Below are 18467 nucleotides of genomic sequence, written 5' to 3'. Positions count from 1 at the left end.
ATCTACACCTAACAAACAGCTGAATCTCTCATTCGTGATGATGAAGTGATGACACCTTTTTCCCAGGGCTCAACAGATGATATCCTCAAATGCATCTGGCAAGGAAGAGTTGCCAGTTGGATGTCTTACAGTCTGTCCCCCAAAGCACTGGCAATAACATGTGTATTTACGTCTTGCAGCTGTTTCTTTTTCATGGCTGCCATTCATTATGAAAATCAAAATAAAATTAGAAAAAAATTATTTACTTTTTATGCTGTGATAGGCTCATAAATACTATTCCTGCTGTGAAAAGTGACAGTATTTTAATGTAGGGGACAACTTATAACCTACTCCCAAAAACTATTATAGTCACTAGATGCAGTACATTTTTCTCAGAAAAGGCGAAAAGGAACCACACAATTCATCAAATATGATTTAACCTAACCAAGATCTACCGCGTTCTAACCATTTTTGTTCCAACGCATACATGTGAAAAGCACATGTGATCTTGCAATAGAAGTATCAGACAGCAGGGGGCAATATTTCCCTGTTAAAAGAAGTACGCTTACACCACATAAGTTAAACAACAAGGAAGTAGCCGACCGTCCACCAGATTGCTGTCAAGATGGCACCGAGTGGGCTGAAAGCGGTAGTTGGAGAAAGTAAGTGAAACATTCGTCGTAACGTTGTCTGCTCTCACAAGTTTACCAGCACCACAAAATAAGAGGTATTTAATTCGAGCTTTCTTTGTAGGAACTTGATAAAAAATTAGCCTCAACTTATACGCCGACTCAAAGTTCTGCTGGGGACGTTGGTCCACCAAAGGTTTCTTCCTGGTCCAGTCCCAATTTAAAATACTAATATTACCGAATTAGTCGAACGAATTCGCTAACCAAGCCATTGATAAAAGGCTTTATTGCTGTGTTGCATGTGTTGATAACAACAGTTGCTGGTACTTTAATTGGCATTTGACATACTTTAAAGGAAAGAAACGTGACGTCGATAGTGAGTAGAAGTGTTGTGACAGTCCGAGTGCTAAGCTAACGTTGGCTAGCTAACCTGAAAGGAAGTTGTGACACAGTAACGTGTGATGGACTTTAAATCAGCAATAACATGTAACGTCATGCTATGATGTCAAGCAATTAGCTTAAAATGAACAAAAACGCAGCTTTTGTCACAAAATGCTATTGTGTCAATAACCTTGTAGAATAAATGAGGCTTTGTATTTCTGTAAGTGACGTTATTACTTGGCGTTAATACAGTGTTAATTCAGAATCTCTACAAAATCTAAAGTTGATCATAATTAAGTATTCACAATATAGTTACAGGTCAGGGTGTCTTTTTTATATAACTGATTAGAATTGGAGGTATTTGAAGTTAACGAATATTTTATTTGAACTTTGAAAAAGTTTCTCAATATTGTTAAAATAACATTTAACAATCTCTTTACCATGTCGGTGGTTAGGAGATGTCTGTTACTGTAAATTATGCTCTTGTACAGAGAAGGAGTGTAGTGTGAACACACCCTTCACTCTTATATCTTGCAGAAATCTTCGTCTGCACGGGTAACACAACTAACCAAAATGACTTGTTTTTTGTCTGTACCAGGTCTTTAACCTAATTATTTATGTTAGGTTCATGTTTGGGCTTAGAAAATTGGCACAAGTGGTTAGAATGGTGGCATGGAGACAGATCTTGATCTGATGCTCAAAGACATTGTCCATGCAAGTTGAGTTAAAGCATGGTAATGTGCAGGCACTGTCCATTCTTACTGTTGATAGTATTAAATAAAATCTGCCCTCATAAGTTATAAACTCAGAGTACTGATACAATCAATTTAGTTAAGTTCAAATACAGCAGTCTGTTTTGGGCAAGACAATCCTTAGGGCAATTTGCATGCAGGTATGTTGTTGCATTTAAAAAAAATGAACACACCCAGTCACAAGTGGTCATCTATTCCAGTTCCCTTTATGGAAATAGTACGGGCATGAAGTTATGTGGTTGTTTCAGAGGCAAACAGATTTCCAGAATTCCATTAGATATTCAGTAGCCTCATGAACATAAAACAATATTTTGGAAACACTTCATAACATAGTGATTACAGTATTTGTAAGGTGTTTGTATTTTTAGTAAACCATATGATAAGCATGTCCATGTCCCATAACTAAGCAATTTACATGTCAGTTAGAGAATTAATGTGGTAACAAGTCAAAGAGCAATTACTCACTTGTCTTGGAGAGTCACTGATGTGTTTCTAAGTGAGTGAGTGATTAAACAAGGAAGTTGATTGTAATTGTTCATATTTATATCCCCACACTCTCCTTCCTTCTGTACACAATTAAATGGATTAAACCCTTAAGATGAGACGGTAGACCACACATATTGTGTTGTGTAAATGGCCCAAACAATAGCCACACTTAATATAATGGTTTGTGAAGTACTGAGGTCTTTTATCCGCAGGACTAATTTTTGATTTCAGGGCATTTTGGCCAAGGTAGCCCAGCTCTGCTCTGAAACATTGCAGGAAAATCTGGAACATTCATCCACTGCAATGTCAACGGTTTGACACAAGGAAGTTGCAAACAATCAACTGAGTTAGTAAATACTTGTGCTAAAAATGGTTTGGTTTCAAGATAGTTCCTGTTTCGTGAGTCAGTGAGTTTTAACACGTAACCGCTGTTTTGCATTGTGTTTATGCATGGATGTCACAACATTTCAATTTGATGGATCACATCCCTGTGCATCTATTTAGAAAGATAAAACTTTCCATAAAAAAAATCCTTTATGTTGCGTTTTTTGTAATCTGTTTTTTTATTCTGTAGCCTCTGGTGTTATGGTACAGCTGGTTTACAGACAGAATTGCAAAGTATTACTCATAAGTTATTGATAGTTATGTAATACGGCATAAATCATTTTCTCTTCTACAGAAATCCTCAATGGGGTCATCAAAAGTGTGAAGAAGGATGGAGAATGGAAGGTAACAATAAGAATTTTATTTTTTATTATGAATTCCCCCTGTCACACTGTATTTATAACCCGTGTTCATTGTGTGTTTGTTTAGGTTCTTATTGTGGATCACGTGAGCATGCGAATTCTGTCCTCATGCTGCAAGATGTCCGATATTTTGGCAGAGGGGGTTACCAGTAAGTTGCAGATAATTAATGGTCTTACATTCTGTGCATCAGTTGTAGACATGTAGGATCAAAAATAAAATATATTACCAGTTTTCACCAGCCCTATCAAAGCAAAAACCAAATATGAGAATTTCACACTCATTTGATATACATGGTAGGACTCTAGGGTTTAATCCTGAGAAACAGCCTCCCTGGGAATACCCATTAAGAACATTTCCTGTTTCCTGAGAAATATGATCACAGGAACATGGGAAAGCAAATATAGAATATACTGGATTATATTTAGAAAATATATAGGTCTACAGTGTACTTTCTTAAAACGTATGGAACAGCTGTGTATGCATGTGCCTGTGGAAAACACATCCTGAAGGTTAGTGTAATTCACAAAGTGCACATTAAGTGCATCATGCGGGCTGCTGTATATTTAATTGTTATGGCTTAATATGCGCATTGCTCAGTGTTTGAAGTGCTGGTGAAGTAAAAATAAAGAAATACTCTGTTAATTTTTAATTTCTGTACTGAGCATTGCATGGGGAAGGCAGAAGGCTCCCAGCCTCGCACCAGCAGCCCCTGTAACATAACAAGATACTTGGTCTCCACTTGATAGACTTTGAGGAATGCCAAATTACCTGCCTTCACTAACTCTATTAGTTTATACAGTGAAGAACTTTAACATATTTCCTTGAGGCTCCAGAGTGCTCACTAATTTCATTTTACAAGATGATGTTAATGATTTATTTGCAGTTGCATATGACGTTCACCAGGCTCTCTGATTTCTCCTTTTCAGTTGTGGAGGATATCAATAAAAGGAGGGAACCCATCTCTAGTTTGGAGGCCATATATTTGATTTCACCTGTTGAGAAGGTTAGCTGTTGCTTTTTCTTTATTGTTCCCTCTACAATTTTAAGATGTTCTGTGTTGATTTTGATTTTTCTCGTGATCGTTGACTGTCAATCAAAACATTGTTTTCAATTATAGTCAGTCCATGCTCTCATTGACGACTTCAAACATGCTGCCTTCACTTACAAAGCAGCCCACATCTTCTTCACTGACAGTAAGTATGTCTGTGTGTGAACAGGATACTCTCCACATATAGATCATTAATTTCATGTTGAAATTCCATGAAAAATATAGTGTTTTAAAAGTAAAGGAAATGTATTCATCAGTCAGTAATTTTTTAAATGTACTGTTCAAAATATCAAATTTTCAGAATATATAGAATAATTATATTCAGCCATTACCATTTCTAATGTATTTCCTTTTTTCCATAGCTTGTCCAGATGGTCTCTTTGCAGAGATTGGGCGATCCAGAGTTGCCAAGGTCACTAAGACTTTGAAAGAGATCAACGTTGCTTTCCTGCCATATGAGTCTCAGGTACGAAATTATCCCCTCATCACTGTATAGAAAATCACTGTACCTGCTGGTACAAAATGCTCCACTAATTTTCTCTGTATTGAATGGCTGGTAGCGTACAGTAGGGTTATCAGCAGTTGATTAGATAGTAAAGAATGAAACAAAACCATAAAGTTAGAAGCTTCAAACCAAACAATGAGTTAAAAGATGCTGAAATGTGACAGAGAGCCGAGAGGAACAGTTTTGCACCTTTCACATCACACACAGTACTGTTTGCCATTGTTCAGATAAAACTGTGTTAGTGCTTCTTGGTGTGGTCAAACTGAGGCAAGCCTTAATCCTTCTCACCCCTGCAGGTATTCTCCCTGGATGACCCAACCTCCTTGTACTCCTTCTACAGTTCTAAGCCAAATGAAGGGAAAGACAAAATGACGGAAAATCTGGCAGAGCAGATCGCGACCCTGTGTGACACACTTAAGGAGTTCCCTGCAGTCCGTTACCGCAAGTATGAAAGCCTTGCATTAAAGTACATTGAAAGTGGTTTGCTGCTAAAGTTGCTGATTCATGTTTATACCTCTGTCTTCAAGGGGACCAGAAGAGAATGCCAGACTGGCTGAGGAGGTCTACCAGCGCCTTACTGCTCACAAAGCTGACAACCCAAGCATGGGAGAGGTCAGGAACTAAGCAGACTACTAGCCATTTTTTTGAGCTCTACTGTATCAATCAAATAAGTCTTTGTCGTAAAATGGTGAACTGAATTCTTTTACTGCTTTTTCTGCAAAATCAAATTTTCCATCTCAGAGAATACACTTCCTTTGGGATTCTGCAGCCCTTCACCTTCCCAGGTTGTGACATTTTGGTGGTTTCTGGGTTTTATTTCTGGTGGCTTCTTCTTCTCACACTTTGTTGGAACTTTCCCCTTTGCTATTCTTCTTTTCTGTCTTTCTTAGCTGACATTTCCTTGCTGCTGGGATGGGTCTTAACAGGCATGTACTACTGTTCACCGTTTGCCCCCACACATCTGACATAGGTTACCATAATGTGCTGCTTAAGCACTCCTTGTAATTTTACTGTGCTCAAGACTACAAGTTTACTGAAGTATTGAACTCATATAGATATAAGCTGATTAGACTCACTGCATGACAGATTCACAAAACATGAGAGGGTTTGCTTCTATATTATGTGTACTGTAGACTCAATCCTAATTCATTATTTAACTGTTAAAGTAAATCAGACCTTTCCTTGGCAGCAGATGATATCACCTATGTTCACTGTTTTTAGGGCCCAGATAAGGATCGATCCCAGCTACTGATTGTTGATCGTGGGTATGATCCCATCTCGCCTATTCTTCATGAGTTGACTCTGCAGGCTATGGCCTACGACTTGCTAGATATCCAACAGGATATCTATAGGTGAGTTAACATCTTGTTGGTTGCTGATCATTTGTTTTGCCATATGAGTGGGTTGTCTTGGGTATACATTTTCTACACATTTTCTTCTTGATTTATTTATTTTTTAAAGTTATCAGACAACTGGAATTGGGAACGCAAAGGAGAGAGAAGTGTTATTGGACGAAGATGATGAGCTCTGGGTTCAGCTCAGACATATGCACATTGCAGATGTCACTAAGTAAGTCTGTCACAAATCTAGCAGTGTATTTCTCATAATACCCTGTGATTAGGTTTCACTGCCAGCCTTCCCAACAAGCACTGGTCATTGCTTTCACTTGGTGTTATGATACATTGTGACATTGTAATACATATGGAGAGAAATGAAAAGAATCAATATGCAGAAAGCAGTGGCCATTCATCAGCAACAATCATTTATATGAATTTTGTGCCATTATGGCGTTAAATACATGTATAAGAAATGCTGTGACTTCCCAGAAAAGTGCACATTTTCAAGTTAGTATATGTATATTTTTGTGCCAGCGGATTTGGTCACATTTTCAGAAAACCAATAATAAATTAATTATTGAACCAAACTTAATGAATGTTTTTCCTGTCACAGGAATAATTTAGAGTTATTGAAATCAGTGGAACTGAAAACTGCCCTGATACACATCATTTTGACTGCGGCTGTATGAATGAAGTGTAAAGTAGTGAAGTATATAACAGTTGGGTAAAAATCCAGCTACATTACACTTTGGATGCTTAGTAATATTATTAACTTATATTTAATTAGTTAATATTTAACTAATTAGATATGGTCCTGCACAAGATAACTAATCATTTTCAAAACCCACTGTTGCAGGAAAGTGACAGAGCTTCTTCGCTCCTTCTGTGAGAGTAAGCGAATGTGCACCGACAACGTGAGTGTTCATCTGCTGCAGTCGTTAGTTCAGTTCTTATTACAAATATCCATGATATAACATGAAGGTGATTCATACCTTATGCTGCAATCATGGTTAAAATGTCTTGCATTTCAGGCCAACATAAAAGATCTCTCACAGATGTTAAAGAAGATGCCACAGTATCAGAAGGAGCTAAGCATGGTGAGTGGGATAATTAAAAGTCAACCCTTGAATGCCTTTGAATATCATCATCTAATGGTAATTTACTGGAAAGGGAGAACTCTCAGAGATGTTTTAAGATTAGGACCAGAGCACATTCTTGCTTAGTAGGGTCACTATTTTATTAGGAGACATTTCTGACTGTAAATTGATAACTGTAACTGTACATTGAGTGTAATAATGACAGAAATCTCACCAAAAAAAGGAGCGCCAAAGATGTCCCTCTCAGATTGTAGTTAACTGTGGTTGTTGTATGGAACAGTTTTTAGGTTGTATAAATCAATAAGAATTGTATTAAAACTATACATTGATAAATAATCCTCACACATTTTCATTCACAGTACTCTACTCACTTGCACCTAGCTGAAGCTTGTATGAAGAAATTCAAGGCCTCTCTTGATAAGCTTTGTGAAGTGGAACAGGTCAGTACTCTATATCATAAGCATACTGGAGTTTATGATTTGAAGCAAATCATTTTCTTTTGGCAGTGTCATTGACATTTTGACTATGCGGTTCAGAGTTAAACATTATCATTGTCAAACATCTGATAGATTACACACATTCATTAGTTTCATTGATGTGATGTTGCAAAGAAATTAATAAAACTATGGTTGCTCTTTAGATCTATGTTGGTTGGTAGTTGGGTGTAAATAGAAACAAGATAATGTTCTCTTGATTCCTGAAAAGAAAGGCATGCATAGATGCCTTTAACTTTATGTTCTTGGAATTTGTCAGCTCATACATTGTTGGCTTAACAACCTGTCAGTAGTTGTTATATAACCATAAATAAATTAAATGTCCTACTGCCTTAGTCATGTACAGAAAGTATCTTTGAGAGAATGTCAGACACGGATTTAGTCTGTCACACTCTCTCCAAACACTACACATGATGGCATCTGTATTTATAGCTCCTCTGGTGTGTTTTCATAAGTAACTGGCATTAACCGGTGAGATTTAATGGAGAATTGTAATCGTAATATTGCATAAGAAGCTTGGGCCTGGACGTCACATCATATGTCGAAAGAGATGCAGAAGAAGATGTCATGTCATTAATGAGTGTAAATGCATTTAATAACACATATGTGCACTACTTGGTAATGTAGAAATCCTTCCATCAACATGAGCCTGGGATAAAACCATAGCTCATACCAGTGCTGAGCCCCACTGTCTTGTTTGTGTATGCCAGACATGCTTTGTCTCCCTGAGGGGAAGTGTACCACCTGATAATCACGTGGCAGATGAGGCACAGGCACACAGGAAATGATAAGCAATGCATGGTTGTGGTATTATAAGATGCAAGTGTTAATGGGGCCTTTTTATATGACTGAATCACAGGAGTGCACTAATGGATTGTCAGCATGTCTGAAAGCTGCCTCTTTAATCCAATGGGCATGTTTTGGCTCTAAGACAGGCACTGTGATCCAAACAGCAACAGCTCTGTGTCAGCTGTTGTCGTTTGGTTAAGTGTTGTACATTGTTTGGACTGCCTAATACAAATATATGTGTGTAACGCCATGATTAATATGTAATGGATTTTTATGCTCCTCCAGCCGCTCTCTGGTTCAGTTCCTCCCAAAAAGTTTTATTGTTGATTGGCCAAATCTCCAAATTCATCATAAAGCTTAGCAAGAGCTTTTAGGGAGATCACAAAGTGTCCAGGGACTTTCAAAAGCCAGATGTAAGTATAAAAGCCCAAGTTAAGTGGCTAATATTTGTCTGCGTATTTGACATAGTTAATGGATTGCAAGTGCAACTCTGGATATACTGTGCAATCTATGACAGTTTCTTTCATTACGTGAGTTTTTTTTACATTCAGCAATTTTTTTAGAAATAGTTTTTACAAAACCACTAAAGTGGTTTGGTAAAAGGGTCAAAGAACTAATGATAATGCAGTATTTTTAAAATCATAGTACAGCCATGAAAGAAAAGAAGTGGATGGAAAAGAAATAAGGTTGAAAGGGAATTAATCCTCTGTGTCAGCTGCCTTAAGAGTCGTCTGTCAGCTGAGTAAAGTTGTTACCAGTAATTCAGATTCCATTTGCAGTTAATGGTTAACTACTGGTGTCTTACACAGGACCTTGCAATGGGAGAAAATGCAGAAGGGGAACCTCTGAGGGATGCCATGAAGAGCATTGTCCCGGTGCTCCTCAACAATGAAATTGGGGCCTATGACAAAATCCGCATCATACTGCTGTACATATTTCACAAGAAAAAAGGTGTGCCCTTATCCTAGCTCTGTCTCATTCAACTAGTAGAACAATGTTTAAACTAACCATTTTTGTGCACAAGAACACACTGTGTGACTTTTAATTGAATGGGTTAATATGACCAGATGCTGTGATATGAAGTGAAAAGCAGGGATCAGATTTTATCATTGCCCTCACCATTTTCAGGTTTTCTTGTCTTGTTATCCATGCAGGCATTGGGGAGGAGAACCTTGCCAAGCTCATCCAGCATGCAAATATACAGGCTGACAGCAACATCATCACCAACCTGCAGAACTTGGGCTGTAACATTATAGCTGGGGTAAATTACTCATTTACAGTTTGGTGATAGTCTCAGTGATGTTGTAATATAGATGTATTTCTTCAGTGTTTGTCATTTTTTTGTGTTGTTTATTAGGGCCGCAATGCTGGGAAAACGCTGCCAGAGCGGAAGGCACGCACAGAGAGCACGTATCAGCTCTCTAGATGGACACCCATCATCAAAGATGTCATGGAGGTAATGAAAAGTTATGCTTCTGATGTTGCTGGCACACCTACTCAATTTTGCATCCAGCTTTTTACACTATCTGTTTCTGTATCACAGAATGCCATAGAGGACAAACTGGATAGAAAGCAGTGGCCATTCATCTCAGATCCTGCTCCTATCAAAACAAACCAGACTGCAGTCAGGTAGATGCTGGAAATGGAAAAGAAAATGTTTTTATTAAACATAACCATCGCATTTCGCAGTTCACAGTATATGCACATAAAGCAGTTGGTTGGCGATGAGAAAACAAAACACTTGTAAAGGAAAAACATTACAGCTGGAAAATTCTTTGTTTTGCTTTTTGTTTGGTAACAGATATATCAACTAGGGTTGCAGACAGATTAACGTTATTAAAGTTCCTTATCAGTTAAAGCTTTCATCCCTGTAACTTAGTTGGAGCCAAGCTTTTGACAAAGTGTTTTAAAAGGTGAAACTTTGCTTTGCTTTGAATAGTCTTTAATCCCCCAGGGAATCCCTGATGATAGTACTTACACAGACCACTCTCATGGACCTGGGTTCACTCATAATCTGCATAATGCACAATGCTTGTCTCAGTCCTTTTTACCAAAGTGCAGAATTAGAACTGAGTAGTCATTAATACTAACACAAGGTTATAGGCTGGCTATGTAAAACTAGACATGGCATTTGGAAAAGAGGTTAATTTGACCTCTTTTGTAACATCATGAAACTGATTAGCAGAGGTAGTAAGCAAAGCATTACACTAAAAATAGACATGCAGTATGAACCTAAAGCACAGTGTTTGACCAGCAGGTCTGTTATCACTCTTTCACATGTGCATTGACTTATTCCTTAAACAATTTCCAGCTGATTGTGCAAGATTAACCATTAAACCAAAAGTTGAATGTTATTGCATACTTCGAATGAGTGTAATAAATGTATAGGATTTTCATGTTTACATTTTTCTAAAGGAGTCAATTTCAAGTGAATTCTGTACCAAGGAGAACAATGCATTTCACAGGTCAAAATGGCTTGGACAATGTGTAAAACATAAAATGATGTGATGATTTTGTAATCACTTTAGAAATATACTCAGTGAAAACAGTACAAAGACAATATTTAATGTTTTTCCTTATCGGCTGATTTTGTAAATACATACTAAATTTGATGTCAGCAACACATTTCAAACAAGTGGTTGCAGGGGCAACACAAGACTGAAAGTCATGGAATGCTAAAAAAACATCTCTTTGGAACATTCCACACATAAACATTCTTTTGCTAACAAGTTATCGTATTATGATTTGGCATGAAAATGGCATCCTCTAAAGACTGAGTTGGTCACAAGCAAGGATGGGGTGAAGTTCACCACTTCAGTCAAACACAGGAGGATTGTATAATGGATACTGGTCAATTGTAAATAATTACTTGTTGCTCATGTAACCTTTGTCTTTTTTTTTAACAGCAGTGCACGTTTTGGACACTGGCACAAAAATAAAAGTCCAACAGAATATCGCACTGGCCCTCGCCTTATCATATTTGTGATTGGTGGGGTGTCACACTCTGAAATGCGCTCTGCCTATGAAGTCACTCGAGCCACTGATGGGAAATGGGAGGTGCTGATTGGTGAGCAAGCACAGTTGATGGCACCATGTCCGATCCTAAAAGTGCAGCAAGCAAGAGGTTTTGAGTTAAAAACATTTTTTTGATTAAAAATATTTTGTCCTTGACAGGGTCATCTCATATCCTGACTCCAACCAGCTTCCTCAATGACCTGAAGAGTCTGGACCAAGTTCCTAACCCTGATTCTTAGACAATTTGAGTCTGAACAGAGAAGATTACACTGGATTAAGGGGTTAGTCTTTCATTTGAGATGATTGGTTGCTAACGTCTGAAGTGAAATATAAAGATACAATGTAGATGTAGCCATGGAAGGAAACATTTGTGACTCTTTTATTGTAAACTTCTCTTTTTATGGTTTGTTGCAAATTAGGTTCTATATACTGCTGTGATTTAACTTGTATTAAAATATTTAATTAGACATTATTCATATTTTGATTATTTTGCTATTTTCATTCAAATTCTTGTTTTTGTTACTAAAATATATATTTGATTTACATAATTGTGTTGTCTAAAAAACGTTGTAATTCCCACAAAACTGGTTCAAAAATACTATTCAAGCATAATATAGATGTATTTAAATCAGTAGAAGTATGTATAGTGTATTCATTGACATCGTGTATGGGATATCTTTTTCTTTTTTTTTCTCCAGGTACCTTTTTTTTTCTTTTTTCTGGGAAAAGTAATCTCAGACAACATGTCTCAACTGCTGTCTTATGAAATCTTGCACATTTAACTTAAAATGTAATATATTGTTGGTAGCAAGTGTAGTGGGTGTTTGTTTCTTTTTTGTTTAAAAATGACTAATAAAAGGAACATAATATTCACTTTTAAGTGTGTCTTGTGTGTGGCATTTCCTAATAACAAAGTAAAGAATGAATGTCCATGCTGAGATTTATTTTAAATCATTGTGGAGGTCTTTTATATATCTTATTCAACCATGCCCAACTGATATTCTTACAACAAATATGAGATTATTCTATTGAAAGTATCTGTCTCAAATGTTTGATATTCACAGCTATGCTCTATGGTCATCTATTAATATTTCTTTTTTTTTTATTTTATCAGTTTATGCAGTAAATCTTATCATCATTTATAACTTTTTAACTTTTTTATAAACTGAACAATTTTGTATTTTATACCTTGCTAGCTGTTGAACTGAACCCACAGCATCAAATGAATATAGAACTACTGTCTATTAAAATGCAAACATTGACTAAGTACAGTGGTAGGTCAGTAAGCAGAATATGTACACCTACCAGTGAAAAAGATCATCCCCCTCCATGTGGAGGATTATGTTTTCATCTGGGATTACAGATGGTAATATTAAGATCGGGCACTGGGGTTTTAATGGTAATGGTTAATACTCAGGACTTAACTCTATTTAAAAGCCTCGCACCAAGCCACGTCCAGTACATATTTGGAATAGCATCAATCAGGATCGTCCTTACATTGCACAAAAAGTAGTTCTAAGTAGTATTGAATGTGTTCTCTTTCAATTACTGGAAGTATTTTTGTTTACTTTCTGTACTGATTAACATTTTATCTAATTTTCAGTTTGGGACATTATCCTTTTTTTGTATTAGTTTTGATGATGGCATCTTCTGAAATGGACTCTAAACCAGAAGCACATGACACAAAACAGGTAAGACCTTTGGAGCATAACTATGCTTGAAAGTATGTGTACATTTGTCCATCAGTTAAATTTCTGTTCCAGTTCCTACTATTGTTGACTGATATTTAATTTCATAAAACAATGTTGATTGAGTAGAGATGTTAGAGATCATTGATATCTAACATGGGCTCTGGCATGTTTGCTGTTATAATGCAGAGTGTGCTTTTGGTAATCATTATTTTGATGTCAAGATTTATGTTGGAAAATTAAGCAAAATTGTTTATATGCTTGGTTTAATTTTTGTTTTTTGCCAAGGAGAACATAGTCTATATTCCTTTTTCTTTTGCCTAATGTGAAACAGGAAGCCCAAGAACTGGAGCAAATCCTCAGCGCTATGAGTTACTCACAACGTGGACGAATGGAAGAACAGCGCTGCGCCTTGAGTCCTGTTAAAACCCGACAAGTAAAAAATACAGGTCTGTTCAGTAGACAAAAAGATGCAATCGACATGTATGTGTCCATTTGTAGAGTGATTGTTGATTGTGTGACCCCTGTTCCTCCCAGGTCCACACTGTGAAGAGTTTTCCAATACCTTGAACAACAAACAGGAACAACACCATGATACCCTGCGGCTGTCGTTGCCTGGGTTTAACTACCAGGTACTAGACTTGAGGGGCTTAGTGCATGTACCAGCACAAGTGGTTCAATAATTAAATGACTGTCCAAATGTGACTTGTTCTTTCAGGAACCTGGGATGAATAACCATCATGGCTCTGCACCTCAGATATCTGTGACAGAGAGTACCCCAGATAGCAACAGGAAGCTCCTGTCTATACCAGCAAGCCAATTACAGGTTCCCTCTCAGCATGACTGCTCAAATTCTAGAAAGGTCTGTGTTATTGTTTAGGTCATTATGGTTGGTGCAACAGTTATACATTTCTTATGTTGATCGTCATCTAGTCAAATCACACATTTTTTGTCCAATAGACAGAATCATCTGATGAACAAGAGAAGTTCATGAATATAATCAGCCACAGCCAGCGTGGACGCATGGACGACCAGTGCTGTTCCTTGGATCTTAGCAAGAGTGCTCCCTGCACACCCAAACACACTGACAGAAAGCTTTCTGCAAGTACTCTGAACTCAGGTAATAATTAAAACTCACAATCTTCATAAAACTGTGTCTCTGTAAATATTTCCAGAAGTAAATTGCACTTTCTGCAATTTTCCCTTAACCTTTTCTTCCTAATAGATCCAGGTTCAGCAAGTTTCATCTTTAAAGTTCACTGTCACATTTAATTTTCCAGGTCCAGATTCAGAAATGTTGTTTAGCCTCTTGGCCAACACCCAGAGCAACCGGCTCAATGACCAGCGAGTGTCTCTTCAATCATTACCAGGATTACAAAGTGACAGTACCACATCCACTGCAGGAGGAGATTCAAGTTACTTGTGTTACATGGTCTCTAAAGTCCAGGTTAGTAATTCATAGAACAGTATATATGAAACACATTCTTACACTAAGCCATTAAATACTCAATGTTTTAGTGAACTAATTTATTAAAGAAATGTGCCTCCTGATCCAAAATACTGAAGCATTCTGGCCTAATGCCTTTTCAGGGTTCCAGAATGGATGACCAGAGATGCTCACTACCTAAAATCCTAACCTCAGAGAACCAGTGTTCATCAAAAAATGATAAGTCTGTATCTGGTTCAGGCCCTCCACGTTCAGCATCTTTCAGCCCCCACTCAGACATAGGAAGACTGAAGAGTAAAGATAAAGCTCAAAAACAGGTATATGATCAAGTCACTACAATGATTTTTTTTCATCTTATTTATTTACTGACCTAAATATGTGCTACACACCTTTTTCTCATCTAGGTCTTGACTGAAGCTGATCAGGAGGATTTTTTTAACTTAATAAGTAATACCCACCATGGACGAATGGATGAGCAGCGGTGTGTTTTAAATGTTAGTCCCAAGTCCACACCCACACACAAGCCCAGTCAGAGCAAGGTGCCGAAAGGTCAGAATACAATATGTTGCCTGTTTTTTTAAATGTAATTTTTTTACAATGATAGTGCTCTTTAATGTTCTAATGTTACAATTATACATATTTGAACTGATTCCACGTTGACAGGTCCAGATTCTGACAAGTTCTTCAGCCTGCTGGAGAACTCTCAGGGCAGACGACTTGATGACCAGCGAGTGTCTCTTCCTTCATTGCCAGGGATACAAAATGGAAAAACCTCATCACCATCTTCTGCTACAGAGATAGATGCAAGCTACTTGTGTTACATGGTCTCCAGAGTCCAGGTTGGCCCCATACAGAGCATGGTGTGAAGACTATTGCTAAAAGTTAATGATTTAGTTCTGGAAAGTTTTCGGACATTTTTTGCATAGAGAAAAAGCATAACAATAAATTCAACAACTTTGATCCAACATGTCAACGACATGTCCAATCTAAACATGTCTAATTTTTCCCTGAACAGGGCTCAAGAATGGACGAACAGAGATGTTCTGCACCCAGTAGCTTACAAAATCAGGGTACCCCAACTACTCAGCACAAAGATCATCCCATGGCAGATAAATGTGATAAACTGTCTGCCTCCCTAAACCATGCCAGAACTGACCAACAGCAGCAGGTAGGATGTCATGCTGCACAATACACAGCTTATAGTTTTACCAATACTCCCACTTTCCGTTTAACCTGTATTCTTTTAAACAGTCATGGATAAGGAGGCCCCTCCTCTAGTCTTTTGAAAAAAATAATTGTAGCTGGTTCTTTTTTCCTCTTGAATATTTTATGGCTGTTGTCCTAATTCTTACTTCTTTTTTCTCTTTAAATCTTTTTTAGGAGGCATCTCCAGCTGAGCAGGAACAGTTCTTTAAAATGATAAGCCATGCACAAAGTGGACGTATGGAAGAGCAACGTTGTTCTTTGCAGCCCAGCAGCAGTACACCTGCCACACCCACACACAATGGAAGTGCTATAAATAATGTACCAACAGGTGGGACAAACACACATAGTCATGTGTATGCTTCCTCTCTCTGAGGCGTCATGGAAATAACTCTTGACTCTCTGTAACAGGTGCAGATGCTGATGCATTCTTCAAAATAATTTCCTCCAGTCAGGGACGACGGCTTGACGATCAGCGTGTTGCACTTCCTAAATTGCCAGGGATAGGTGGGGATGGTGAAAGAAAAGAAAGTGGTATAACTTCAAAGGCTGGAATCCCCGTAAGTTACATATATGCACACATAATATGCAATTATAGACATGGAGCATACATTTACCATCTGTATTTTATTTAGTATAATACATATATGTAGACTTGGCAGTTATCCTTGATCAGGATTTAGTATATCACAACTATTGTGGTGGAATACATGACAGCTCAGCTGCCTTTTGTTTTTATCTTTCTTCTGCAAGGTTTATCCACCACACATCACTATAGCTGAAAGTACACCAACAACATCAAGGAAAGACTGTTCCAGACCTACCGCTCAACCTCAAAGGGCTTATGCAGAATCTGCAGAATCTGGCAGCCCCAGGGCCATTCCCAAATCTGCTTCATTTACCTCTGAGAAGGAATATCAGAAGAAGCTAAATTCCCCAGCACAGGTAAATTCTTCTCCTTATATAATAGTGTTTTGATTTCAAAGCAGGTGCTAATGCTGAGAGAAAACAGTTGGATATATTATAGTTAAAGGAAATCAACATTGCATGGATTTATCCATCTGGTTTTTCTGTTATGATTTGCACAAGAGGACACCAAATTGATTAAAATAATAGATAATTATTCGATGAATATAATAATTAATTAATTGATTAATCAATAGTTACAATTTAGAGCTAGAGATTTTAGCATTATTATATCATGCATATAAAGTGGCCATAGCCTACCTTCCTGTTTTAGATATCAAGCAGAGGCTCCTTTCTTGGAACCCCATGTGTGAGTTTCACTGATAAGGTGGACATTTTTAAAGTCTAGTCCTTCAAGTACTTGTTTGTCATCAGTGAATGAATAGCTGAACAAGAGTCACTGAAACACTTTGTACTGAACAGTGACATGCAATTTCTTTACAGATGACAGTGAAGGTGTCCATGAGCTTCACACCGCAGCAGGTAAGCTGTTCGACAGCCTGAACAAAAATCCCTCTCCAAAAATGTTGGGATGGCGTGTAAAACATAAATAAAACAGAACTGAATAAGTTTTAACCTCAGTTTGGAGGTATAATCAGCCCAACATTAGTGTAAATGGATGCTTATTCTTATTGATGCGAGCAATAGATTTCAAACAAGTTGGGACAGGGGCAACAAAAGACTGGGATAGTTGTGGAATGCTCAAAAGCACCTTCTTGGAGCAATGTGTTACACAGTGTCCCAAATCTTTTGGCACAGGGGTTGTAGATTATGAGCTTTTTGGCCAAAGTCAATGTGTGTATCTTCATTGATTGTTATTTGACTCTTATCTGTCAAAGGGACACAAGACCCTCGATACATGTACATTCCCAGAAGTCTTCCTCACGCTAGGAGCCCCTGGAGATAACCTTGTGATACCTCTGAGCCCACTGCCTGGCAGACCCTTGTCTGTAAACTTAAATCTTGTCCCAAAAGAAGATGTGAAGTCCAGGCACAGCTCTCCAAGTCATGGAAGTCCTAGAAAAGGCTGCTCAAGGCCATCGTCTCCCAACCCGAGACCAACCAGAGAAACACATCCTGAAACTTCATGTCCACATGAACTTGGGAAGCTTGCGTCCAGCCCTATCAGTCCAGATGAAGACTGTTTCTCTCTGATTGAGAGGGTTCACACAGCCCAGCTCCAGAAGGGGATGGCTCAAGGAGAACACAAATGTAAAGGGGAGCAAGGAAAGGGAAAAGGGGGTGGAAAGAAAGACAAGAAGAATGGTGGGAATAAACAATAATCAGGTATGCTACATTGTAAATGATCTATTGAGCAAAATAACTGAGATAAAATGTGAGATGTTTAGCTTGAAAAGAAATGTTGATCGAACATCGTTTATGCAATTGTATTTGTTATTTTCCACACTAATTAGCATCTCTTGCTTGAAAGGAACTTTTGTTATTGTGTTTATTGTTTTTAGGACTGGGTTGGGTACTTGTTTTTTCCCCTTTGCTTGTTGAATATCATTGCTCCTTACCCAAAGAAACTGTAGGTTGGTTGGAATTAAAGCCAGGCCTTTGGCAAACTGTATGAAACTATGACCAAACATGTATCACAATACAAAAAGAAATACCTAAATTAAACCTGATTGCCAACTCATGTTAGCTCCTTATTTAGTTGAACCATATTAATTGACAAATGAGTTGAGATTCCAAATGTTAAATAATAATAATAATAATAATAATAGTAATAATAATAACAATATTAATTAATTCTGTAACATTGGGCACAATTGTTTCAATTAATCATTGGTGTATCTCAAGAGTAGCACAGATGAAAAGTGATGATCTCAACTGAAACTGCAGCAATGATATGAGCAATATTGGACAGTTTGGTCCTCATATTGACACACTGTGTTCTA

At 37.6% G+C, this 18467-nt stretch overlaps 2 protein-coding genes across 4 annotated transcripts; both read left to right on the top strand.

The window, feature by feature from the left end:
* The first annotated feature begins 521 nt into the window (after positions 1-521).
* stxbp2 (syntaxin binding protein 2) lies at positions 522-12139 on the top strand. 2 transcript variants are annotated; one of them, XM_037090302.1, is made up of 19 exons: positions 522-641; positions 2907-2956; positions 3041-3122; positions 3901-3977; positions 4092-4167; positions 4385-4488; positions 4824-4972; positions 5055-5139; positions 5749-5879; positions 5989-6096; positions 6721-6778; positions 6896-6961; positions 7321-7401; positions 9054-9195; positions 9399-9505; positions 9602-9700; positions 9788-9873; positions 11154-11311; positions 11419-12139. In XM_037090302.1, the coding sequence occupies exons 1-19, from the start codon at positions 605-607 to the stop codon at positions 11496-11498; spliced, it is 1776 nt and encodes a 591-aa protein (XP_036946197.1). In that variant the 5' UTR covers positions 522-604; the 3' UTR covers positions 11499-12139. The 2 variants fall into 2 exon arrangements, with proteins under 2 accessions (XP_036946197.1, XP_036946196.1); XM_037090301.1 differs by having other exon boundaries at positions 532-641; positions 11151-11311.
* A 701-nt stretch (positions 12140-12840) lies between these two features.
* On the top strand, positions 12841-18432 carry LOC119013859. 2 transcript variants are annotated; one of them, XM_037088747.1, is made up of 15 exons: positions 12841-12950; positions 13282-13396; positions 13485-13579; positions 13666-13809; positions 13908-14067; positions 14228-14394; positions 14538-14711; positions 14799-14943; positions 15058-15233; positions 15410-15562; positions 15775-15928; positions 16009-16157; positions 16351-16542; positions 17008-17046; positions 17403-18432. In XM_037088747.1, exons 1-15 carry the CDS (start codon positions 12897-12899, stop codon positions 17844-17846), a joined length of 2361 nt encoding a protein of 786 aa, XP_036944642.1. In that variant the 5' UTR covers positions 12841-12896; the 3' UTR covers positions 17847-18432. The 2 variants fall into 2 exon arrangements, with proteins under 2 accessions (XP_036944642.1, XP_036944641.1); XM_037088746.1 differs by having other exon boundaries at positions 15058-15254.
* Positions 18433-18467: the final 35 nt, after the last annotated feature.

This window comes from Acanthopagrus latus, chromosome 23 (assembly GCF_904848185.1).
Source record: "Acanthopagrus latus isolate v.2019 chromosome 23, fAcaLat1.1, whole genome shotgun sequence".
Lineage (NCBI taxonomy): Eukaryota > Metazoa > Chordata > Actinopteri > Spariformes > Sparidae > Acanthopagrus > Acanthopagrus latus.
This window is presented reverse-complemented; position numbering and strand designations above follow the sequence as displayed.

Bases quoted from the DNA above. Each gene is read 5' to 3' on its own strand.
- stxbp2 (XM_037090301.1), top strand. From the start codon at position 605: ATGGCACCGAGTGGGCTGAAAGCGGTAGTTGGAGAAA. The intron at 5,140-5,748 runs GTCAGGAACTAA...CACTGTTTTTAG, and splicing joins ACAACCCAAGCATGGGAGAG to GGCCCAGATAAGGATCGATC. The intron at 9,196-9,398 runs GTGTGCCCTTAT...TTATCCATGCAG, and splicing joins CATATTTCACAAGAAAAAAG to GCATTGGGGAGGAGAACCTT.
- LOC119013859 (XM_037088746.1), top strand. From the start codon at position 12,897: ATGATGGCATCTTCTGAAATGGACTCTAAACCAGAAGCACATGACACA. The intron at 15,929-16,008 runs GTGGGACAAACA...TCTCTGTAACAG, and splicing joins TATAAATAATGTACCAACAG to GTGCAGATGCTGATGCATTC. The intron at 17,047-17,402 runs GTAAGCTGTTCG...TATCTGTCAAAG, and splicing joins TGAGCTTCACACCGCAGCAG to GGACACAAGACCCTCGATAC.